The 25,818-nt window shown below is 49.7% G+C and overlaps 1 protein-coding gene across 1 annotated transcript in view; it reads left to right on the forward strand.

The window, feature by feature from the left end:
• The first annotated feature begins 640 nt into the window (after positions 1 to 640).
• The window catches only part of OSBPL2 (oxysterol binding protein-like 2), a 43,712-nt gene continuing 18,534 nt past the window's right edge, over positions 641 to 25,818 (forward strand). The window contains exons 1-4 of the mRNA XM_008570565.1: positions 641 to 707; positions 12,819 to 12,969; positions 17,236 to 17,380; positions 19,799 to 19,874. Coding sequence (XP_008568787.1) covers positions 12,933 to 12,969; positions 17,236 to 17,380; positions 19,799 to 19,874 — 258 coding nt within the window. The 5' untranslated portion in view covers positions 641 to 707; positions 12,819 to 12,932. The remainder of the gene's footprint in view (positions 708 to 12,818; positions 12,970 to 17,235; positions 17,381 to 19,798; positions 19,875 to 25,818) is intronic.

The raw sequence follows: 25,818 nt of genomic DNA on the forward strand, positions 1-25,818 counted from the left end.
CCCCCTCCCCCCCAACTTTAAAAAAAAAAAAAAAAAAAAAAAAAGATTAAACATGACAATGAGTAGATGGGCAACTAAATCTGGTTAGCAGAATTTACCTCTCTGTTTGCCACAGGCCGCACGTCCTGTTAGTAACAGCTCTTACCCGAGGAGGTGACAATATTGAACAATTATTGTTCTGGCACCACTAGGAACACGTTATATTCACTGTATTCATGTGGTCCTCACAGCAGTCTGCTAGACAGATGCTGACATTATCCTGTTCATATTTGAGGAAGCTGAGGACCCCAAATCGCACTGCAGTCAGCTATGAAGCAGAGGTTTGAACCCAGGCAGTAGGCTGTGGAGTTCACACTCTTTTTTTCTTTTTTTTTGAGACCGGCCGCACCGCGCTCAGCCAGTGAGCGAACCGGTCATCCCTATATAGGATCCGAACCTGCGGCGGGATCGGCCCTAAATACCAAGATTTTCATTTAACGTTTTTGTTGGGAACATCCTATCATGCTGCATTATTGTGCATCAGAACTTGGTTTCTTGCAGCATATATCACAAATAGATTTTCATTTTTTGTGGTCCTGAGTGTTTATAAAACCATCTTGTTCCTTCTAAAATAAAGTAATTCTCCATCTGGCTATCCAGGATTTTGCTGAAACACCCCACCTGCTGCCCAGCTTGTTTGTTGCCAGTGAGGTTCATCTTGAGAAAAGGTGAATTGGAGAGCGGGAGTGTTGACAGATGTATACAGTTTAAAGTAGAAGTTTTTGTTTTGAGTTCAGTTCATGCAGTTAGCCTTAAAGTGTACTCTTAGGACTTTTTTATTCTCTCCTCCCAAGTGCATTTAGAGGATCAGGCTCTGTGGTGTTTAACATTTTAATGAGCAGTGTTCTTTTAATGTTTCAAAAGTGACACTTGGTCCTCATTTTAGTGTCTCTTATCCATGCCCTCCAGGAAATGCCAGCAAATGAGTCCTGGATCTGTCCTTAAAACTTGCTTGACTTTTAAAGTTTTATTACACTCAGCTAATTACAAAAATGACATTTTTTTTTGATGAGGAAAGTTTTAATACATGTTATGTACTTTTATGCTATCTACAAACTGGGAATTTACTGTCTCTTGAAAATGATTTATTTCTTTAGCATCGCTGTGAGAAGCCAAAGCCTTGTCTTTTCATGTCTTGTCTGGCTTTGGTGGGCGTGAGTCACATGGGTCTTGGAGTGGAGGCTGTGATGACCAGCCCTCAGGTGACATGTGGCGTGCATCAGTGGGAGCATCTTTCTGAAGGAGGTGTGGGGGGAATGGGGAGAGCGTGGGCTGAGTGCTGTCAGGTCCTGGCTGTCACTCTGGCCATTTGGTGGGAAGAAAGTCACTATTTGCTTTTGCCTTCAGTGTCTTTCCCTGTAAAATTGGTTTTTGTGAGAAATATGTGGAAAAATACAAGTGTAACATCAAGTGTTTGGTACGTAGTGGGCACTCAGAACACCTCTGGTTCCCCTACCTGAGTGTGTAGAAAGCAATGCCACCCAGCAGTGACACCAGACACACAGTGCAATCTAGAAAGGAAGCAAGGGGACCTTTGCTAGGCAGCTGTGTTCTTTCTGAAATGAGTTACCGCCGAATGAGTGGCCGACCAAGTGAGGCCGTCCTGTAGACAGGTCCCTGGACACCGAGGATGTGGCCACTGCAGTGTGGCTGGGGGCCCTGGGACAGCACTGTTGGTATGGAGCTGTCTCCTAATCACGACTGTACTTCCTGCTCAAATGTGGACTTTGCTTTTGTGTTTAGCACTAATTGTCAAGTGCTAGGCTTAATTCCAAAACTTAGTGCACTGTCTAACCTTATCAAGACCAAAAGGAAGTTGGTATGTGAACACAACTGATTTTTTAAAAATACTTAAATCCTAAGAGTTAATGTTTTAGGTTCTAGTTTCCATGTACGGCAATTAATTTGTGTCTCAGCTGTAATTCTTATTTTTCCTAAATGTTTTAGTTAATAAACTTGAGGAGCTGGTGTCCTCATCAGACTGCTGGTTTGGGCGTAAGTCCCAATGGGGAGGCGTGGTGTAGAGCGCTGGCCCTGCCGGCTGCTCCAGATGACAAGCGTGTGATTACTAAGTGGTTCACTCGGGCGTGTGCATGAACTTTATGATACTTCTTTCCTTTTCCTTCTAAATTCAGAAAAGAATTTAGAGAGAAATTCTGGTCATTCAGCAGAATTTCGGAGCATCCACGTTCTCTCAGCCTGGGCTTCTGCTGATGGAAGTAGCATGTCTCTGTCCTGAGCCGAGCACTGGAAGCAAGGCTTTATTGAGGACTGGGTCTGAGAAGCGAGGGTGTGTGGAGACTTGCCTGATGTGTCTCTCTTTCTCTCTCTTTCTCTTTGTTTGCGTTCTCATTTTTTCAGTGGAATACATGCTGGATTTCCTTTGAGAAACAAACTCCAGGATCAGTCCTGCTGAGCTGGCCCCTGGCTCCATGGCTGTTGAGGGCTGCAGTGCTGGGCCCTCTCTTCTGGGCAACAGGCCTGTGCCTCCTCACCTGAGCACTGCGGGTCTGGGGCTCTGTCCCTGGAGTGGAGGCTTGTAAGCGGTGGAAAGGGACTCTTGGCTGGGGAGGCATTTGCCTTTACAGAGGGGCTGGGACCACCGCCCTTAAAAGGTGCCCAGAGAGCACTTGTTCCCAGCTGGTGCAGGGGGTTCTTTGGGGAGAGCGTGGCATTGGAGACAAAGGTCTGTAGGGAAGTCGTGCGGAATCTAGGTTCTAGAAAAGACAAAGGCAGCCATCAGGGAGGAAGGCTGCAGTAGGCAAAGAGAGCAGCTGTGTCTCCCGAATAGACGAAAAGCTGATACAAGGCATGAGGAGGGTCAGCTGTGACCTGGCACCTGTGCCACAGTGCTTGGCTGGAAAGTGACTTATGCTATTGTCTTAAAACCAGGGTGACTGTACAATTTAGTGTCCAAACCAGGAAACTTTGGAGTATGAGAATGAGCACCGTTAATAGTTACAGTGAGTGTCAGGTGTGAACTGGGGCACGGGGCCACCCTCTTAGGAACTGTGAAAGAGGACAACCTGATCTGTCATGTTGACCTCTCCTAATGACATGTAGCAAAGCCAGGGCCCTGGATTGAATAACTACTTGTATCCCAAAGAAAGCTAACCATGGGAAATGTTATGTACCAGCAAAGAGGCAGGCGGGAGGCAGGCAGCAGCCAGGAGGGAGGGTGGCCTGGAGCTGAGGTGCCAGCCCCCAGCCATCCTGCAGCTCTGCCCCTGTGCTGGCCAGGCTTCGGCTGGAATGCCAAGGCTTGTCAGGATAGAAGGCTCCTGGGTTAACATTGTAGGGTTTTTAAACCTGGCTTTTCATCAGAAAAGCCCCAGGAACTCTGTAAAAAGTACAGGTTCAAGGCCTAGCCCCAGATTGCCCAAGTCCAGGTTTCCAGGAGAGAGGCCCGCGGATGCTGATGTGGGTCATCTGTAAGTAGTCCCAAGCCAGTGCTGGGGCTCACTGTTGGGTCAGAACCTTTTTTTGGATCAAGTACCTCTTTGATAACTTAAAGAACAGTCTGAGTCATCTTTCTGGGGGAAAAAATGAACACAAACAGAATTGTGCAGTTTTTTCTTTTTTATTTCCTTCTCTCTTTTTTTTGGTGGTGAGGGGCATAGGGATTCATAGATTCCCTGACCTTGGTTTAAACACCCACCCCCGTAAGTACTCAGGAAGTATAGTTGGGAGTGACGCGGGCAGGTCTGATGTTGGGATGATAAATGTCTCAGCACGGTGGAACCAGTTAAGGAACTGGGCAGGCCAAGTTGGGCAAGATGATGAGGAGGGGCCTGGGACGGAGGCCATGGAGGGGCAGCTGGTGAAAGTGCGAGGGTGCAAACCCACTGGGCAGTATGGGGGATGCCCGTGTGCCTGCACTGGTGGGGTGCCCCGAGGACCATCCTGGGGTCCGGCAGGACAGCAGCCTTCCTCTCAGTGGGCTCCTTCCCAGTTCTTGCTTTAATTCCCCCTCCTCCTTCCTATACCCCCTGGACCTGCGCTGTGATGACGGGTGGCATGCTGGCCACACTGTGCTCCTCTCAGGGGCAGGGTTCTGCTCATCAGGGCCATACAGCAGCGGGAGGGGGCGGGAGGGGGGGTCTGATGCCACTGTTGCTGCTGGTGGGGCTGGTGGCACCTCCATGCGGCTGCTGTGAGCAGGGACCCCGCCAGCTGGGTTGCCCTGCCCAGGACTTCCTCACCTGCTCTCTTGGCTCATCTAAACAGCTTTTTTCTGTGCTGCATAATGATGAGGTTGATTAAAACAAACATTTCAGTACAAAAGAGCTTATGTTCATCTTGCATGTGCGTGTAAATATGTTGTACTGGAGTGTAAGATAATGTTCCTTGAAGTGTGTGATATGTTTTTGGCATTTACTGTCTAATGGTGAACAGTTTGATTAAGTCGAGGAGAATACTTGAGGGAATTTGACATGGATGGTGAGGCCATGAGCTGCCCTTCTGGGCTGTCAGGTGTCGCGGTGAGTAACAGAGTAAAGAGTTGGGCAAGTGGCTGCACTGCGGGCCAGGCTGGGTCTCCCTTGGCCTGCCCTTCAGGGCCGCGGTGCTGGGGTGGTGAGTGAGCAGCAGAGAGTGACATTATTGTTTGCGTAGTATAACACTTGCAGGCCCGTTGCCTTTCTCAAGTCTAGAACCATTGTGTCGTGTAAATTCCTAGCACAATCACACAGAATCCTCATGTGGTGGCTGATAAACTTGCTGGTCGGCGTGGGCTTTGACGTGGTGCCTTCATCTGTTTGGGATCAGGACACTTATGCATTTGTGCCAGTGTATGTGAGTGAAGTGCTGAAATCTGGTCTTCAGTTAAGAAGTTTTAGGTTCTGGGGCCGGCCCGTGGTTCACTTGGGAGAGTGTGGTGCTGATAACACTGTATTAGTCAGGGTTCTCCAGAGAGACAGAATCAATAGGATATGTTATAATTATATGAGAGGGATTTATTAGGGGAATTAGCTCATGTGGCTATGAAGAAAAGTCCCATGATAGGCCGTCTATAAAGTTGATGCTGGTAGCGTGGCTCAGTCCAAGTCCAAAGGCCTCAGAACCAGGGAAGCTGATGGTGTTCTTGGTGTAAGTTCTGGAACCCAAAAGCTGAAGAATCTCAAGCTCTGATGTCCATGGACAGGATAGAAGAGTGTATCCCAGCTCCAGTGGATCGAGAGAGAGAGCTTCACCTCTTTCCTCTGTCTTTTGTTCTCTCTGGATCCCCAGTGGATTGGATGGTTCCCACCCACACTGAGGGTGGGTCTTTCCCACCCAGGCCACTCAGACTCTCATACTAATCTCTGCTGGAAACACGCTCGTGGACACACCTGAAAAGATTGCTTTACCAGATTTCTCAGCATTCCTTCATCTAACCAAGTTGACATCTAGAATTAACCTTCACAAACACCAAGACCACGGGTTTGGATCTCTATATAGGGATGGCCGGTTAGCTCACTTGGGAGAGCGTGGTGCTGACAACACCAAGTCAAGGGTTAAGATCCCCTTACTGGTCATCTTTAAAAAAAAAAAGAAGTTATAGGTTCTGTATAGTATTAGGTAGCTGATTTTGTGGTGAACTCAGAAAACCATGCAGACCTGAAGAGGTTGAGACACTGTTGTAGCTAAGCAAATGGAGGACAGAAAGCCTGTTAGTCTTGCCCTTGTAAGAGCACACTGGTAGAACTTCGTGTACAGAGGACTGAACCCTATTTGGCCAAAGGATAAGGGACCAGTGTTCAATAGAGGTCACTCTCAGTTCCTTCCCATTGTCACCAAGACACGGAGTGTGGTTAAGGGCAGAGGCCTGAGCGACCCGAGCATCCTCACTAGTGATGCCCTGTAGACGGTGGGACTGGAGACAGCCAGCCACACACACGTCCCTTTCTAAAAATTCCCTCTTTATTGTGAGCAGGGTAGGGATTGTTTATTTGGTTCTAAATTTATACAAAATCTGTAAAAATAATCCCTGAGCTTTTAGGATGACAGGAATATTCAGGCTCAATCTTCCTCAGCAGTTAGCAAAGCGCATGTCTCAGTGAGCACAAATGGAGAAATCCAGGATGGTTTTGGAAATAAGAATAAGGAACGGGGCCTTTATTCTGGCTGGCATCCTTCCCTGCATTCTGCTGGACAGTTGGGTTTTGGAAGATTGCTGCGGCTCTGCTGTTTCTGCCTCTCACAACACAGGCCTGGGTTTGTGAGTGGGGGCTCAGACTGCTGCCCCAGGGCTGACTGGCAATCAGAGCGTGAGCCTTGGGTGGCTCACCTGGCGAGGCCCTAGCGCATTGCTGTCCAGCTGGGATAGACGCCACTGCCCTCTTGTGTTAATCGGATCTGAGCATTCTCTTCCTCATCACACCTGCACATTTCAAGTGCTCATAAGTCACCTGTGGCCAGTGGTGATTGTGCTGGACCGAGCAGATTGGAACATTTCCAACACCAGGATGTTCTGCAGCTTGGCTCTAAAGCTGTGAGATGTTGCGTCTTTGTTTTAGTTAATTTCTGTTGTTTTACAAAAGAAACTGGAGTCTGTGGCCTAGTGGCCTGCTGGCACCAGTAGGCAAGGGTCTCTAGGTATCCAGGGGATGCGTGGGCTTTGTTTGCAAAGCAGACATCTAAAGACTAAAATGCTAAAAACGTGACCAGGAAGGCAGTGTAGCCAAGAAGGATTGTCCATGCAGAGTGGCCTTCCTGTGGGGAGAGGGCTGAGGTCTCTGAGATGCCCTGAGTGCTCCCACCCCAGGCTGGGGGCTGCCTCGGAAGGCACCCCTTGCAGCCCTGTGGAAGAACCACCCTTTTCTATTGCCACTTCTTCCTCCCATGTGTCCCTGTCACTGAGCAGGCTTTGTCTTGCTCTTCATGGTGTAGTTTTCCCGTCTTCCGGCCTTTATCCAGGGGACCTTTTTTTCTTTAATTTCTGTGGAGAGCCAGTTCTGTCCACTGTGTGCTAAACTTTGTGACTCTGATGCTTGTGGTGACACTTGTTCCCTGTTCTGCTCTGCTGCAATGGAAGTATCACTGTAGCATCTTTCCGGGGCTCTGACAGGCCAGCCTGGGCGGGACATAGCTGGATAGTCCCTGTCAGGCTACTGACAGCCACTCGGGGAAGAGCAGTTCCCGTGGCGGCATGACTGTGGTTTGCTCTGGGCTGGCCTCAGCCTTACCGTGGCTGTGCTCTCCGTGTGGGTGTGCTTACCCATCAGCCTTGACCTTGCGGGCAGAAGGTGCTCCTCAGTGAGCCGCGGCTGCTTGCCTGCCACTGTCCCACCTGGTTTCTTGCTTGTCGTTGCATCTGGTTTCACCTGCTGCCCCTGGGCTGAGCCAGGCAGGGTGTCAGCAGTACTTGCCATTCACCCGGGCTTCCCGGGCCACCCTGTGGCTGCTCTGGGGACACCTGTTCTGGGGTCACATTGAGTACAAAGTAAATCTGCATGTATGCAGAAGAACATACTCAGGAAATAATAAGTTCTGCCTTTTTGTTGATGCCTTTTCTTTAGCTTTCTGTATATTCCTCAGCTTTAGCAGAACGCTGACTTCCAAAGCCTGCCTTTTGCTTCCTTTAATGGAAGATCCTTAACTCAGGAGGGTTTTCCATACCAGCCCCGTGGCCCTCCTTGGGGTGTTTTGGCTGGACATGGGGGTTGGGGGCCAGAGGTGACTACGAGCCTGTGGGTTTCTGGGCAGCTGAGGCCGGTGCCGGCCCAGGCCTCCGAGAGATGGCAGGTAGCTGGTGTGGGGACGCATTGGGAACTGCCTCCTGCGCCACCTCTCCAGGCCATGGCCCAGCACCCGCAGGCTCTCAGTCAGGCCTGCTGGGTGAGCGGTGCCCCTGCTCTGCGCTGGCTGTCTGCAGCAGTTGGGTGGCTCTGTGGGCCCTTGACTGGGCCTCTGGGGAATGGAGAAGGTCAATGAGTGCTGGCTGTGAGGGCAGCTCCTTCAGAGACTGCCTCGAGGCTAGACCAGGATTAGTATCTCACTTGGATGTGAGCAGGTCTGGGGGCTGCCTGTGAGCGTTCCAGTGTGGACCTTGTGGGGCTCTAAGTGTGTCACGTAAAGGTCACATGAGGTGGGCTGCCTTAGGTTTCTGGTCATGGTGGGCCTGTGGTCACATGGCAGGAGCACAAGGCTGCAGGTGATGTGGTGTCCAGCCAGGCTTGTGTCTGCAGCGTTTGTCTAACCTACACCTCCCACCTCAGTTTGAAGATTTTCCGTAAGTTTTGATTGATTTACCTTTAACATTGAGACTTTTGTTATGGGTGAGGAGGCACATAAAAAGGGAGAATAAAATGTCTTTTAGGGCCGGCCCGGTGGCACACTCGGTAGAGTGCGGCGCTTGGGAGCACGGTGGTGCTCCCGCCGAGGGTTCGGACCCCATATAGAGACCGGTCCGCTCACTGGTTGAGCGTGGTGTGGGCGCAACACCGAGGGTTGCGATCCCGTTGCTGGTCGCGGTACGGGCGCGACACCGAGGATTGCGATCCCGTTACCGGTCACGAAAAAAGACAAAAAGGAAAAAAAAAATGTCTTTTAATATGCTTTCTACCGTGGGACATTTTACACATACAGAAAAGCAGGAGGAAGTGTGGAATGTACCAATGTTTATAAAGCAAATATATTCACAGAGTCTAGTTCCCTGTAGCTTCAGGTTTAGTCTAACTTCTTAAAAGTACATATAAAATGTTAACTTTGCAAAAGACAGGGAACTTTCCCCGGGTTAAAAGTCTCTGTTGTAAGACAAAGAATTGTAACACAGCAAGGTTGCTGGCTCGACAGACACGTTACTAATTGATATGTAAAGATACTGAGAAATTGCTGTAGGGAAAAAAATGTTTGCTAAGATCAAGCTTTTGTTGGTGGATCGACTTAACCTTTTGCAAATTGCATTATAGAATGATACCTTGCTTGTCTTACTGATGTTAGCAGGCTCTGTTGTTAAACTTGTTGAACTATACTTAGCAAAACCCCCCCTTATGTTCTTTTCCTGTCACTTCCTGGTCTGGAGAATAAATGCGGGGTGAAAACCCCAGTGGTTGATTTCCCAAAGGATGGAATGCCTTGCTCTTGAGGGTTCCAGGAGATTAACCCCTTTGGGGTCTCTCACTGCTTGGAAGAGATGGGCTTTAAGTAATCCTTTTTGTGGCTCCGTCACCCAGGGGAAGAGAAGTGACAAATCCGTGGGAGGCAAAGCAACAAGGAAGAGTGTAATGACTCCTGGGCGCCGTTTCTGGCTTCAGCTTTTTCCCAGCTCAGGCCTGTCTTACTCTGTGAGCAGTACACACACCTCCCAAATTATTATTATTGTATATCTTTTTATCATTACTATTTTTTGGCAGCTGGCCAGTATGGGGATCGGAACCCTTGACCTTGGTGTTATTACACCACACTCGAACCAGCTGAGCTGACTGGCTAGTCCTCTCCCAAATTACTTGGAAGAAACATACCTATCTCAGTGTGTAGCTCTAAAAGATAAGGCCTCTTTAAAAGTGTACTATTATGACACTTTAAAAACAAACAGTAATTCTTACTATCACAAATATTCACTCTGTTTAGATTTGCAGTTGCCTTACCTCTCTGTTGGATCCGTATTTGTTGATGCAGGCCTTATGTGGATCCTGCTGCAAGCGTGGTATTAGTGGGCGTGTCTTTCTTTAAGGTGGCTTTTTTGAGGTATGATTGACCTGTAATGAATTGCACATATTTAAAGCATGCAATGTTTTGACGTATGTATGCACCCATAAAACCATCACCTCAGTTAGGATAGTGAAATGTCCTCCCCTCTCTGTCACTCTGTCTGCCTTTGTAACTTACCTGTTGAGGGGACCAGGCTCTGTCTTGCCTGGGTGTTGCTGGTTGTTTTCCCGTGATGTGTTTTCATGTGCATGCGCCCACGAAACTGCCGTTCAGCCTCCATAGGGACGTGTCCTCTGCCTTCCGTGGCACTCTCTTGTCCCTTGTGATTCATTTGCTGGAGGAGCCAGGTTTGTCCTGTGAGGCTCCCACATCTGGTGCTGCTGGTCGTGTTCCATGGTGCGTGGAGCCTGCTCCTCCGCTCTCTGTGCTTCCATGCGTTGGTGGGTAAAGGTAGAGGTGGCAGTGTGACCTCTTCCACGGGGCACATAATGTGTCGCTGGATGGTCAGGGCCAGTATGCGTCAGTTCATCAGTGCTGTCCAGTGGCAACGCTCACGTCTTCCGTTCCCATTCCTTGTTGATGCACTGGACCACGTCCACCAGGTGACAGAGTGGCACAGGTTATGTACTCAGGAAAGGCAGCAGAAAGGCTTGGTGCTCTCCCTTGTTTACTAGTTTTCAAAACAGTGTGTTCAGATCCCCACACCAGCCAGCTGAAAAATTGAAATAGTGTGTTGTTTACTGGTATCATCCAGTGGTAACCAATTAATTTCTTTTTGAGGGGTCTCATCTTTGCAGTGGGGGCTTCTGTAGGTTCTTCCTGAGTCTTTTGACATGACCCTGTGTCCCAGGCCCTTTAGTGTTGCTATCACAGAATACCACAGGCTGGTCATTATAGTGAGCAGCTGGCTCACAGCTCTGGAGGCTGGGAAGTCCAATATGAAAGTGGTGGCATCTGGCGAGGGCTTTCTTGCAGTGTCATCCCATGGTAGGAGGTGGAAGGACCAAGCAAGTGTGACAGAGAGCAAAAGGGGGCTGAACTCACCCTTTATGACACCACTGTGAAAACAGCATTGATTGACTTGTGAGGGCAGAGCCCTCAAAGCCCAATTACCTCTCAGAGGTCCCGCCTCCTGATTCTGTCACAGTGGCAATCAATTCCACCATGAGTTTTGGAGGGGAAAGATGTTCAAGCCATAGCACTCCAATGGTCCTGTAGGGCAAGAGGAGCCTGTGCATCGTGCCTCCAGGGAACCTGGTTCCTTGGGTGGCTTCTAGAGGAGCAGAAGTGGGCTGGTGGGTGTTGTGGGTGGTATGCATGTTGGAGAGCAATTAGCAGTATGTAATAACAACTTCGTTAATTTGCAGAGGAAAACAAATCCTGCACTCCTGAGTGAGGCTCTTTGAACTGGTTTCCAGAAGTCATTTTGGGAGCCCAGTTCCCCCAGGCAGGTTGGGAAGGAAAAAGGATATGCCGAAAGAGTCTTTCAGGGAACGGAGGAGTGGAATAACTTAATGCCTGTGTGTCCTGCAATGTAGATGCTCGCACATGAGCAGTTGATCGTTTATCTTCACTTTTGTGGACACAGCTCCAGAGATGAGCCACTTTGGGGGTGTCCTCAAGAACTGTGTGGCCACTCCAGGACAGAAGGCATGTCCGTCACTCTGGACACTCTCCTGCCCTCCCACCATCACACTCTAGAACTGCGCAGAGAGCTCCAGGGCTCTGTTTCTGTGTTTCTGACACGAGTGAATACAGGACTCTGCTTACTTTCAGAAAAAGTGAAACCTTTTGGGATTAGATTGGCCTTTTGCTTCATTCTGTTGTCATTTATAAAATACCGCTCTTCATGAAGGAGAAATTAATGTGATGAGTTTTACTAAAATAATCTCGAGAACACTTAGCTCTATTTCAGGTTATCCCGATGGCAGCTGACTTACACTTCAGACTTAATTCTCCAGAATTCAACGTTGATTTCAGGTGGAAGTGAGACAAGTATTTTAACATAATTTTCCATTTGTAAGCACTTGTTCTAGCCTCTGATAAAGGTTTGCAGTGACTTTCAGCAAAGCTTCCTGAGATGTGTTTGAGCCCTGATGTTGAGCGCCTCACTGAAACCAATCTGCTCTCTCAAACTGCCCACGTGACTTTACCCAGATTAGTCTTGCTGTTTTCTTATACAACTGTAGGTAATGATTTTAAAAAATAACTTCTAAGGGGCCGGCCCAGTGGCGCACTGCTACAGTTCGCCGCTTGGGAGTGCGGTGGCGCTCCCGCCGAGGGTTCGGATCCCACATACAGACCGGTTCCCGCTCACTGGCTGAGCGAGGTGCGGGCGCAACACCGAGGGTTGCGATCCCGTTGCCAGTCCTGGTCCGGTACGGGCGCGACACTGAGGGTTGCGATCCGTTGCCGGACACGAAAAAAGACAAAAATGAAAAAAAAAATTAAATTAAATTAAAAAATAACTTCTAGGGCCGAGCCCATGGTGCACTCGGGAGAGTGCGGCGCTGGGAGCGCAGCAGCGCTCCCGCCACGGGTTCGGATCCTATATAGGGATGACCGGTGTGCTCACAGTGCTCACTGGCTGAGCGCGGTGTGGCCAGTCTCAAAAAGGACAAAAAATAAAAATAAATAAATAAATAACTTCTAATAATGATTACTTATTGATCTATTATTCACTGATTGATCTTTACATTATGAATGCTTCCTCTAATTTATACTTTTTGAAATTGTGTATTTGTTATGAGATAACATTTTATTTCTTTTTTTTTTTTTTTTTTCCTTTTTGTCTTTTTTCGTGACCGGCAATGGATCGCAACCCTCAGTGTCGCGCCCGTACTGGACCGGGACTGGCAACGGGATCGCAACCCTCGGTGTTGCTCCCGTACCTCGCTCAGCCAGTGAGCGGCCGGTCTGTATGTGGGATCCGAACCCTCGGCGGGAGCGCCACCGCGCTCCCAAGCGGCGCACTGTAGCAGTGCGCCACCGGGCCGGCCCCTAACATTTTATTTCTTTGCCTAGATGTAAGTGGGATTGATTTCAAGAATGGTAAATGGGTATTTAGAAAATATTTCTAAACCATGAAACTTCTGAATGCTAACATTGCCAAATGTTTTTCCCCTTAAATCTCCCGTTTCTATCAGATTTTCACCAAGAAGCAGCTCACGGTGTAGGATTTCTCACACTATTGATGTAGATCAGATACCATGATTCAATAGAGACACAGGTCGGGGCAGTGAAGTGCCTGCTGCTGAAGGATGAACGGAGAAGAGGAATTCTTTGACGCCGTCACAGGTGAGTTGAAAGAGAAAATGAACCAGAGGCTGTCCCATGAGGGTGAAAACCTGCAGGATCCCGGTGCTGCATGTGGCACCTGGGCTATGAGGACAGTTCTGTGAGGAACATAAGCGAGGGAATGTTATGTGACACTGAACACTGATATTTCAGCGGAAACTCAGCATCCTGTCTCAGATGTGGCAGAACCTTGACTGTGGACCACAGGACACAGCATGAAAGGGCAGTGGGGTTTTAAGTCATTAAAAGTGTTTCCCTGAGGTGTAAATATTTTAATTTTTGGATCCTAAGTGAGAGGGTCAGTATTCTTATTTTTGTTATACTTAATGATGAAAAAATTATTGATCTAGGGGCCAGCCCGGTGGCGCACTGCTACAGTGCGCCGATTGGGAGCGCGGCGGCGCTCCCGCCGAGGGTTCAGATCCCACATACAGACCGGTTCCCGCTCACCGGCTGAGTGAGGTAGGGGCGCAACACTGAGGGTTGTGATCCCGTTGCTGGTCCCAGTCTGGTACGGGCGCGACACTGAGGGTTGCCGGTCACGAAAAAAGACAAAAAAAAAAGGAAAAAATTATTGATCTAATAACTACATCTTGTTTTGTGCTGCTTAAAGTATACCATAACATAGTAAGTTTATTTACTTTCACAACAGCTCTTATAGTCTCAAAGTTCAGTTAGGTTTTGCTTTTTTTTTCCTTTTTTGTCTTTTTTTTTCGTGACCGGTAACGGGATCGCAACCCTCGGTGTCGCGCCCGCACCGCGCTCAACAGTGAGCGGACCGGTCTCTATATGGGCTCTGAACCCTCGGAGGGAGCGCCGCCACGCTCCCAAGTGCTGCACTCTACTGAGTGCGCCACCGGGCCAGCCCAGGTTTTGCTTTTTTTTTTTTTTCCCCCCCGAAGCTATTGTAAATGAGGTTGCTTTCTTGATATCTTTCTCTGATTGTTTGCTGTTACCATATAGAATTACTACTGATTTTTGTGTGTTGATTTTGTATCCTGCAACTATACTGAATTTTTTTATTGGTTCTAACAGCTTTTTGGTGGAATGTTTGTGTTTTTCTAAATCTAAGATCATGCTGTTTGCAAACAAGAACAATTTGACTTCTTTCTTTCCAATCTGAATGCCCTTTACTCATATTTCTTTCTCTTGCTGAATTGCCCTGGCTAAGACTTCCAGTAGTATGTTAAATAAAGGTGGTAAAAGTGGGCATCTTTGTCTTATTCTGTATTTAGAGGAAAGGCTTTCAATTTTTTTTTCCCATTTAGTGTAATGCTACCTGTGGGTTTGTCATCTATGACCTTTATTGTTTTGAGGTATATTCCTTCTTTGCTTTTTGCATGACCATTTTAAGTCGTGGGATGCAGCCTGTAGTTTGAAAGAAAACTATGTGCTTGAACCGTTCAGGGCCTGAAAACTCTTCACGTTCAAGACCCTCTGCTGCTCACGTTCATTCTCTACTCTCCTGACCCTCAGAGTTACCATTTGGAATATCATTTTGTTTTTTTCTGTGAAGGACTATTATTAGCAGAAAGGGACTTGAAGAGATTATTCTAGTCCACTTTCTTGTCCTTGGATTCAGGAATACAGAAATAGCAACTTCTGAAATATCACCGTGGGCCTGGTATTCAGTGACAATCTTTAGAGGCGCCTCTGTAGTGACGCTGGGCAAGGTCCCTCATAGTCCTGGAGCCACGCGGAGGATGCGTTGATGGCTCTGCTGAGTCTCCACCTCCGCTTCCCGGCACTACAGCACCTGGGTGTTGAGCACTCACCTGCCGTGCTCCTCCTGCCTGTCATGCCGCTGGCTGGGGTGCCCAGGATGGTTGGCTTACTGCTATCCAAAATCCCAGGGGAACGGGACGCAGAGCTTCTTACCATTTTTAAAGGCTAAATTATTAAGTCATTTTCTGTTGTTTTGTAACTAGATTCTCCACTGACTGTGTCTCCTTCATGATGTGCTCCTGGCAGACGCCTTTGCCTCATGGCTTGTGTGCTTATTAGTAGTTGCTCTCAGTGGGGCTCCTATGCACGGGAGTGGCCGTCAGGCAGCCCCGTCCTGGCTGCTTTACTCTCAGTGGGAGGCTGTGTGTGTCGCAGGGAGCCCAGCCTCTGTGCCCCTCCTCTTCCAGTAGTCTCATAGGAAGCTCCCTTTCACCTGGGGACTCTCTGTAACTGATACTCCCCTGAACACCTCGAACTTTTTGCGTAAGTCCATCACGATGTTCCCCCAGAGAGGACTTCAGCTCACATGACACGGCGTTTGGATGAGCGCCACCCCCAGAAGGCCATAGCAGGCTGTGGAGAAGCTGCCATGCAGGAGAGTGCTTCTCCCTGCGTCCCCCAGGTGAAGGTGGGAGGACAAACATTGAGGCGAAGATAACTCATCACCTCAGTCCTTTGGCTCCAAAACAGTATTAGGAGAAAATTGCCAAGTCTCCTAGTGCAGTGAAAAGTTGTGGGGTTCTTACAACTTCACTCTCTGTAATATTGATATGACTGTACAACTCTAATTTTAAAGAATTTAAAACAAGCAGTTACTAAATGAATGGCTTCAATAGGAAACACTTCCTCTAAGAATCAGTGGCATTCAAATGAAAGGTTTTAAAGTACATGAGCAACACAGACAGGGTGAAGGACTTCAGGAGCTCAGTGGCATGTTAAAGGCGGGTATTTCTGAGTGATCAGATGGCAGGTGATTTCAGGTTTCTCCTCTTTATCTGTGTTTCTTCCCCCCCCTTCAATAAATACATGTTTATTAAAATGTTATTACACTATTTATATAGCATTGGCTTAATTGGAGACAAGACTTCATGAGATTATCTAGGATGTGTTGCTTTATTTTTCTGGGCAGGGCCAGATTCTGCACAACGGGGTTTCCTTAAGTAGGGAATGTTTTCAAGAAACTTTAAGGATTAGGTTGATGTTGCTTTTGGAATAGATAGCAACAATTAGAGGTGACAGGCTATTTTGATCATTCAAGAGGTTCATTTTTTTTTTTTGTCTCTTTTTTCGTGACTGGCAACGGATCGCAACCCTCAGTGTCGCGCCCGTACCGGACCGGGACTGGCAACGGGATCGCAACCCTCGGTGTTGCTCCCATACCTCGCTCAGCCAGTGAGCGGCCGGTCTGTATGTGGGATCCGAACCCTCGGCGGGAGCGCTACCGCGCTTCCCAAGCGGCGCACTATAGCAGTGCGCCACCGGGCCGGCCCAAGAGGTTCGTTTTTAATATATCGTTTCAAAATCATTGTGCAGTAAATCTCAGTACTACATTTTGAAGTTCTGTCATTGTGCAAGAATACGAATAAAGATGCTTTTGCTTACTCTCAGGGAGGCTTAGCTGCAGATTTGCTTTCATGTTGGGTCTGACCAGTTGCCACCAGACCTGCCTGACAGCCCTCTTCTCTGTGGGGTCCTGGGCTTCTGTGAGTTGTTGAGGTGGCCCCACGGACCAGGAGCTCTCCTTGCTGGAGTTGACTCCTCCTGCTGCCGCAATCCCCATCGTAGCCCACTCCACCCTGATTCAGAGCAGAGCTTGATGACTTCAGTGACTTGTGCTGGCTGAGCTGAAAGAAACACGTGTTCTCTTCTCCCTGTGGTCCCTGTTCCTTCACAGAGAAGGCCCTGGCAGTGGAGCAGGCCCAGCGCACTGCTCAGGGCAGTCATGGTCCTTCTCATTCCAGGCCAGTGGTCCGGAATCCCGCGCCAGACGGTGTTTCACACAGATTCTGACTAGTTCACCCTGCGGAGCCTGTTTACACAGAGCGCTCTTAAGTTCAGCCACTCATGGAGCGCTTGCAGGGTGTTCGTGGGCTTGACACACTCTAGCAAGGCGTTCATGTGTGCAGTGGTCTTGAAACTACTTCATCGGGGCCTGTTTTACAAGATGCGGAGCGTGGTTGCAAACCTTGTGTGAAGACAGAGTGCTTCGCAGCCTGGAGATAGGTTTCAGTGCTGTAGAGGGGCACCCGAAAAAGTCCCTTCAGCAACAGGAAACTTGTGTCTGAGGCTGGACCTGCAGCCGTGAGCAGGTCTCAGACTGCCTGGGGGAGCCTGGAAGGTCTGAAACTCATGTCCCAATGAGGAGAGTCCCCAAAGTGCTCCTGCCACTAATTTCTTGGGAAGCAGAGTTAATTATTCCACATGTGTCAATAAATTGATTTAGAGCTTTAGGTAATCTGCTTGCATAGCCAGAATTCTTGGAGGTAGGTGTTTACATCTCCCAAGCCCCGTAGAAATGACCATTTTCCTTGTCTTATGCAGGCTTTGATTCTGATAACTCTTCTGGGGAATTTTCAGAAGCAAATCAGAAGGTCACTGGAATGATTGACTTGGACAGCAGCAAAAGTAATAGGATTGGGAAAATTGGGGAGAGGCCCCCTCAGGAGAATGGAATTCAAAAACACAGGTATGTTGTCTCATGTAGATCGTTTCAGAATTTTCCAAAGTGCATCTGTAATCGCCCCCAAAATATGCTGCAGGGCAACCCTCATCTCTCACTGGTATTGGGCTGGAGCATCAGCTGCCCGAAGTTACCTCGCGGGTTCCCCAGACAGCATCCCGCCAGCCGGGTGTTCCGAGAGACTTGATGCCTCTCTGCTGGGCTCATGGAGATCAGTGCGTGGCAGGTTTTGACCAGTGATTTTCCCCATCTGTGAGGTGACCACACTCTCCTCCCCACCCCTGGACCTGCTGGGATGGCTAATGAGGGGGGCACATGCTGCTTTGATCATCCGACCCCTTGCTGATTGGGTAGAGTGTCTCTCCTGCATCCTGTGGAGATGCACAGGAGGAGTGGGGCTTGGTGCAACAAGGCCACGTCCCACCTTCCTGCCACCAGCATATTCATCAGCAGAAGCAGGAACACAGGAGTACAGCCAGCTGGGGGTGGCCCTGGGCCTCTGTCACCCCCTCTGCCCATGTGCTGAGGCCCCAGGGAGCCGTCCAGCCTCCCCTGTGTCTCCCAGAGCTGCAGGCTCTGGGGTGCACTCACCCTTTCCGTGGCCTTTCACTCGCTTGCTCTGCAGAGGCGGGATGCTGCCTTGTGCTCCGGGCGCTGTCCACAAGCAGCATGTGCTCTCTCCCTGGCCTGGGCCTCTGCCCTCATCCCCTCCTCAGCGCACATGCCCTGTGACCCTCATCCACAGCCAGATCCCTGCAGTCATCCCCACCCCCTTCCCTGTTACCCACCTTTGACGCTTTGGCCCCCTCAAGTGCATCCCGGACCTTCGTTCTTCCATCTCCCTCCGCGGGCCAGTCCACCCCACCACCGCTTCCCCAGTGGCCTCCCGCGTCCCTTCCTCCTCCCGCATACCTCCCTCCTCCCCGTTCTCCTCCCTGCAGCGTGCAGAGGCATTTTTCAAAAGACAGATCTGCTCGCACCACCTCCACCCTCTGTGTAAGACCCAGCAGGATGGCTGTGTGGCTGGCCTCCTCCTCCTAATCTGAAGCACCCTGGCACTCAGAAATGTCCCAGCCTGGACAGTGAGCTGCAGGTCGCCCTCCTCTTGGGACGAGGCCCAGTGTCCACCCTCTCACCTCTCGCCTCAGAGCCGGCCCTGCACGTGCCTCCAGCTTCTGCCCCCTTGGGCCCTGTGGCCTTGGTCCCAGCTGCAGGGGCCTTTCGGGTCCTCAGGTGCATCTGGACCTCCCTGCATCAGGCTCCCCCTTCATCCATGCTGCCCCCGTGGCCTGGGCCCTCTTTCCTCCTCTTCATGTCTTTAGTTCCTGTCTTTCCTTCCCATCCCCACCAAGGGTCCTGTCCTCAGGGGACCCTTTCCTGACCTGCTGAGCTGCCTTCCTCCATCGCAGCACCCCTTGCAGCTGACTGTGCACATGAGAGATGGGGCAATGGAGCTGGTGCTGGTCCCTAGCTGCCAGGCTCCAGACACTCAGTAACACAGGTTTTCTTTTCCACTTCACCCCACAGCTGCCATGTCCTTTCCCTCTTGACCCCTAAGATAAACTGATCCAGCTGCCCTGATGTGACCTTCCTGAGGAATTGCTCGGGGTCTTGTCAGGGAGAATACACGCTTTCATTGTTCCACAGGCCAGAGTGTGAGTCAGGTCCTGGTCACAGGTGCAGAAACTCATTCCAGAGCAGCTTCCATAGGACAGGGATTTGGCACAACAATGCTGGGGTCTCTGGAGGGCTGTGAGCAGCAGGGCACCGAGGGCCCCGCTCTGTGGTGCTGGCTCTGTGACCCCACTCTGTGGGGGCTCTGCCAGCTGTGTGGTGGGTCCAGCATGCTCCCCCTAAATCCAGATTTAGACCTCCACCCAGCACCCTCCCTCCGGGTGGAGAGCATGTGTCTTCTTCTGCCTCCACCTTCCCAGGAGGGAGACCTAGCCCCTCTGGGTTGGGGCTAACACCTCATGGTGCAAATGTGATGGCTGGTCGGAAGGTCACCTGAAAAGGAAAAACACATGTTTAAAAGGGGCTTAATAGCTGGTTTCTGAACAGGTATTCTTAACTAATTTCACACTTGGTGCCCTTGTGGCCTGACCCGTCTGTGGTCCTGCAGCTGTCGCCCTGTCCCCCAGCTCTGGGGAGGAAACCACAGCATGCTGCTGTGCTGTGGGGTCAAGATTCCCAGGTTGTCTTTGTCATCATAACCATTTCCAGGAAGTTCTCCAAAACGTTGGTGCAGAAACCTTTCTTTGAGACTCGACAGCAGTCCGGTCTTTGCTCCCCCCGCCCAGGCATGCGTGCCAGAACACAGAAGTGCTAGCTTTCAGGGTTAAAAGGGTCACTGAGCAGCCCGTCAATGGCGAATGAGCCTCGTGTGGGACTGGACGAGCATGGCTGCCCTTATGCTTCCCACAGGACGTCCCTGCCTGCCCCGATGTTCACCAGGAGCGACTTCAGTGTCTGGAGCATCCTGAAGAAGTGCATTGGCCTGGTGAGCTCACATGGCTACCCTTGAAGCATGGTGTGTCAGTGTTTTTAGTTCTTGTGAATTATCGCACTGCTGGTAGTTTAAAGACTGCACTCTGTGCATATAAACAGCATGAAATTAAGATGATGAAACATGAAAGGATCAAATACATACAGGGAAGAGGTGGGAGGAAAGCTAAATTATTTATGGATGTCAGGAAAACTGTTCTGCCAGTTAAACAGGTGACCTGAGACATCCCACAGGTGGATGCTCAGCCCAGTGTCCTGGGATGTGCTCCTGGTCACCTGGCTGCAGATCATCTGTGTGCATCAGGGTGGGGGCTCCTGTAGGAGTCTCTCGGCCACAGCTGGGCTGCAGGGGGAGTCAGCCATGGGTCTTCATTAGGTACTGAGGGTCTACAAGTGTCCAGAAGCCATCACCATTTCCTTTCATGATCTTTCTTGATCATCAATTAGAATCCAAGCTGTGCCTTATCAAGAGAGCAAAGTATTCCTGTGCAGGCTTGAGCACGTGCGTTCGCGGGCCAGCACCTGGTGACCGACAGCTCAGGTGGACGGGGCTACAAAACACACGGTTTCTCAGACGCTTTTCTCCCGTGTTCTTCTAATGCCAGTTAGTTTTTGCTCTTATCTAGTTCAGTCCTTTTTTCCCCAGAGGAAACTTCATTCCCGCCCCCCCCCCCCCCCGCCAACTTTTTATTGTAGACTTAGAGAAAGTTGCAGAATAGTGCAGAATGTCCCATGTACCCTCCACCCAGCCTCCCCGGGTGTCAGCACTTCCTGAAGTCACCATAGTACAGGGATCAAAGTGAAGGACCCACTCGGGACAGAGCTGTGAGCTAAAGGCCATGCTGTGCTCGGGTCTCCCCTGTCCTCCTCTGATGTCCTCGTCCTGTGCCAGGACCCTGTCAGGTTGCCGCAGGGCCCTTGGCCATCCTGTCTTCCTGGTCCCCTCCGCTCCGTAGGATCCCCTTCCTCAGGCTTTCCTTGTCTTGCGTGACCTTGACATTTGAAGAGTCCTTGTCTATTATTTGGTAGAATGTCCCTTAATCTAGGTTTGTCTGTTGTTTCCTCACAATTAGATTGAGATTCTGCATTTTTGGCAGGAATACACAGTATTGTTGCCCCTTGGTATTTGCAGGAGGTTCCTGGATCCCCACAGACACCAGTCTGTGGCTGCTCAAGTCCCATATATCAGATGGCCTAGTATTTGCAATAACCGATGCACATCCTCCTGTGTACTTTAGAATCATCTCTAGATTACTTGACAATACCTAATACAATGTGAATGCCATGTAAGTAGTTGTTATGTGGCATTGTTTTTTATGTATTGTTTTTTGTTGTATTATTATTTTTTCGAATATTTTCAATCTGCAGTTGGTTAAATTTGTGAATGTGGAGGGCTGACTATGTTTTTCTCCTGCATTCTCAACGATGTGGACAGTTAGGGTCTTGACAGTGTCCGGGGATGTCTGTGAACGTGACAAACTACTTGATCTTGACTCTTCCAATTCTGCTATCAGAAGCATCTTTTCAGCAATGTGAAATGATTTAAATTGCATTTCCTAAGTGATCATAGAATGGATGCAGATTAAAGTGAAATGTGAGCACGTAGGACTGGCATGTTTTCAAAGCCCCTGGGAAGGAGGCCATTGTGCTGGGCCACCTGGTACCACTTCACAGCGTTAATCATTTGGGACCCCTGAGGTGCTTGTTCTTTACAGTTTTGTGATACACCTCTCCTTTTACTGCTTCTCAGCTCATATCAAAAACAAAAACAAAACCAGAATAGGCGCATTTGTTAACATGTACAATCTCAGACACACGCAGAAGTGAGCAGAAGAGTGCAGAGAGCCCCGTGCCTTTCCCCCGCCCAGTGGCCCGCCGTGCTGACTCCATTTCATCCACCTCCACCTGCACCCCTCCCCTGGTATTTTGAAGCAAATACCAGATATCTTTACATTTGTAAATATTTCTTATGAATCTCTAAGGGATAAGAATGCTGTTTTAACAAAACCGCAATACTGTTATTCTACTTTTAAAAATAACATAGTTTTTTTTTTTTTTTTAAAGATGACCGGTAAGGGGATCTTAACCCTTGACTTGGTGTTGTCAGCACCACGCTCACCCAGTGAGCAAACCGGCCATCACGCAGAAGTGAGCAGAAGAGTGCAGAGAGCCCCGTGCCTTTCCCCCGCCCAGTGGCCCGCCGTGCTGACTCCATTTCATCCACCTCCACCTGCACCCCTCCCCTGGTATTTTGAAGCAAATACCAGATATCTTTACATTTGTAAATATTTCTTATGAATCTCTAAGGGATAAGAATGCTGTTTTAACAAAACCGCAATACTGTTATTCTACTTTTAAAAATAACATAGTTTTTTTTTTTTTTTTAAAGATGACCGGTAAGGGGATCTTAACCCTTGACTTGGTGTTGTCAGCACCACGCCCACCCAGTGAGCAAACCGGCCATCCGTATATGGGATCCGAACCCGTGGCCGTGGTGTTATCAGCACCGCACTCTCCCGAGTGAGCCACAGGCTGGCCCATAACATAGTTTTTTAACATCATCAAATACCCATGCTGTGTTCAAATTTCCAAGTGTCTCAATTGTCACTTTGTGTGTGTTTTTGCAGTTTGTGTGTGTGGACCTTGTTTGGATCCTTCCATCAGGAAACCTTTTGTTCTTTTTCTGAATTTAGACGCTGTTCCTGCTCAACTCCGAGATCCGTTAGTTCACTAGGAGTACAGAGTGGAACATGCTGACACAGTCTCTTCACTCATTATCTGGAATATTCTGTAATGAGAAACCTCTCTCCATTGCTGTGAATTCAGTTTGTGTAGGAAAATTGGCTTTAGTGAAGGGTCTTCCTCCTGGTCTCAATTTTCAAATGGTGCTGGTTCACTAGTATCATCTAGTATGACTGGTGTAACCACCCAGTGTGTGTTTTTGTTTTAACTCATGGAGTTAGACCTATGTGACATCTTCCAGTCTACAGATTGTTCCATCTCTGGCTGGTGAAAGCCTCTTGAAGCCCTTAATCCTTTACAGAAGATGCTTCAAGCTCATCCTGTGCATTTATTGTCCTGGAATCAGCCCCTTTTCTAGGGAGAGAGAGAGTTGAGGATGACAGCTGAGCTCTGGGGAGACCGCCAGAGTGGTCTTATTTCCAGGTCTTCTTGGGGACAGAGTAGGAGCTGTGCACTCGTTTCAGTGATGCTCCAAGCTCAGAGCAGCAGGTTCTTCCTGACCTCTTTCATCTCATGTCTGTCTCTCTTTTCTCCCTCTCTGACAGCCCCAGTTTTCAACAGCACTGGGGCATATAGATTTGCACTAGTACAGTTGGTGACTCATCGGCTTTATTTCACCAATTCCGCCGCCAACAGTGTGCTCACTGAAACCGTGCAGGATTATTGGCTTTTGTGGTTCTTTCTGTCCTTACGGTGTATCTCAAATTACTGTGTTTTAATGTCATCTGGGATAGTTCTTCTCTGGGTGATTATGCCACCGAGGGAGCCATATAGGTTTATTTGTTTCATTTTTGATATTTATAGATTGCTTTTTTTTTTTTTTTCCCTTTTTGTCTTTTTTCTTGACCGGCAACAGATCGCAACCCTCAGTGTCACGCCCGCACCGGACTGGGACCGGCTACGGGATCGCAACCCTCGGCGTTGCTCCCGCACCTCGCTCAGCCAGTGAGCGGCCGGTCTGTATGTGGGATCCGAACCCTCAGCGGGAGCGCCTCCGCGCTTCCCAAGCGGCGCACTATAGCAGTGCACCACCGGGCCGGCCCTATAGATTGCTTTTTAAAATTTAATTTTGTTTTAAAATTATGGGTCCAAAGTCAAATTTATTAAACAATGTATGTTCAAAAAGTTTAGCCTCCTGTCCCTGTCTCCTCTGCCCTCTCTCTCCCTTCTCCTACAGGTCCCATCAAACGTTTTTATGGTGCAGGTCGAGCATTCCTAATCCAAAATACTCCAAAATCCAAAACTTTTCGAGCACTGACATGATGTTCAAAAGAAATGCTTGCTGGAGCATTTTGTATCTGGGGTTTTCAGATTAGGGATGCTGAACAGGTATGGATTCTGCAAATTTTCCAAAATATGAAAAAATCCAAAATCTGAAACACTTCTGGTCCCAGGCCTTTCAGATAAGGGGTGCTCTGCCTGTGTGCCTTTCTGTGTGCTGTGCGGCTCATTGTGTGTGTGTCTTCTCCCATTTCTTTAGAGGAAGGACAGGTTTTCTCTACCTTTCGTTTTCATCCACCAGCATCTCCACAGCAACACACGCCACCTCCTAATCTCTTTTAGCTGCCTGCATCCCTCACACGGCTGCCCTGTCGTTGATTGGACCCGTGCCCTGTTGTTGGACACTTAGGTTGTTTCTGGTCCTTCGGTGGTTCACACAGTGCTGCAGTGAGCAGCCCTGCACACATGCCTAGCTGACTCTGTGGGGTGGGTTCCTAGAAATGGGATTGCTGCATCAAAGGATAAATGCATGTGGAATTTTGCCAGATGCAGCTCAGTCCCCTCCAGAGGCTGCATCCTCCTGCATACCTCCAGCAGGTGTGGGGGCTTTCACCCCACAGCCTCACTGACAGAGTGGGATGTCAATGTTTACAGTTTTGTCAGTTGAGTGGGTGAGCAATGGGATCTCCAGGCAGCTGTGGTTCCATTCCTCCTGACCTGAGCAAGGCCACGTTTCTCCCACGCGGGGCTGTCTGCATTCTGCCCTGTCTGCTGTGGCCAAGGCTGCAGCTGTGGCTTCCTCTCCTCCAGATTTTCAGGCATTGTGCGCATGGAAAGAATTCTAATCCTTTTCTGAGATACAAATTGCAAATGTTCTCCCCAGTTTATCTTTTCACTTTTCTGCTTTCTTTCATATCTCTTTCTCTTCCATGTGTTCTTATTGGTGAGCTCAGAGTCACCAGGTTCTTGTCCCTCCTTCCTCTCCCTCCTCCTCTTCTCCCTCTCCCTCCTCCTCCCTCTCCCTCCTCCTCTCCCTCCTCTTCCCTCTCCTCTTCCCCCTCCTTCCCCCTCTTCCTCCTCGTCTCCCTCCTCCTCCTCCTCGTCTCCCTCCTCCTCCTTCTCTTCTCCCTCCTCCTCCTTTTCTCCCTCCTCCTCCTTCTCTTCTCCCTCCTCCTCCTCGTCTCCCTCCTCCTCCTCCTCGTCTCCCTCCTCTCCCTCCTCCTCCTTCTCTTCTCCCTCCTCCTCCTCGTCTCCCTCCTCCTCCTCCTCGTCTCCCTCCTCTCCCTCCTCCTCCTTCTCTTCTCCCTCCTCCTCCTCGTCTCCCTCCTCCTCCTCCTCGTCTCCCTCCTCTCCCTCCTCCTCCTTCTCTTCTCCCTCCTCCTCCTCGTCTCCCTCCTCCTCCTCCTCGTCTCCCTCCTCTCCCTCCTCCTCCTTCTCTTCTCCCTCCTCCTCCTCGTCTCCCTCCTCCTCCTCCTCGTCTCCCTCCTCTCCCTCCTCCTCCTTCTCTTCTCCCTCCTCCTCCTCGTCTCCCTCCTCCTCCTCCTCGTCTCCCTCCTCTCCCTCCTCCTCCTTCTCTTCTCCCTCCTCCTCCTCGTCTCCCTCCTCCTCCTCCTCGTCTCCCTCCTCTCCCTCCTCCTCCTTCTCTTCTCCCTCCTCCTCCTCGTCTCCCTCCTCCTCCTCCTCGTCTCCCTCCTCTCCCTCCTCCTCCTTCTCTTCTCCCTCCTCCTCCTCGTCTCCCTCCTCCTCCTCCTCGTCTCCCTCCTCTCCCTCCTCCTCCTTCTCTTCTCCCTCCTCCTCCTCGTCTCCCTCCTCCTCCTCCTCGTCTCCCTCCTCTCCCTCCTCCTCCTTCTCTTCTCCCTCCTCCTCCTCGTCTCCCTCCTCCTCCTCCTCGTCTCCCTCCTCTCCCTCCTCCTCCTTCTCTTCTCCCTCCTCCTCCTCGTCTCCCTCCTCCTCCTCCTCGTCTCCCTCCTCTCCCT

The sequence above is a fragment of the Galeopterus variegatus genome, unplaced genomic scaffold (assembly GCF_000696425.1).
Source record: "Galeopterus variegatus unplaced genomic scaffold, G_variegatus-3.0.2 Scaffold614, whole genome shotgun sequence".
NCBI lineage: Eukaryota > Metazoa > Chordata > Mammalia > Dermoptera > Cynocephalidae > Galeopterus > Galeopterus variegatus.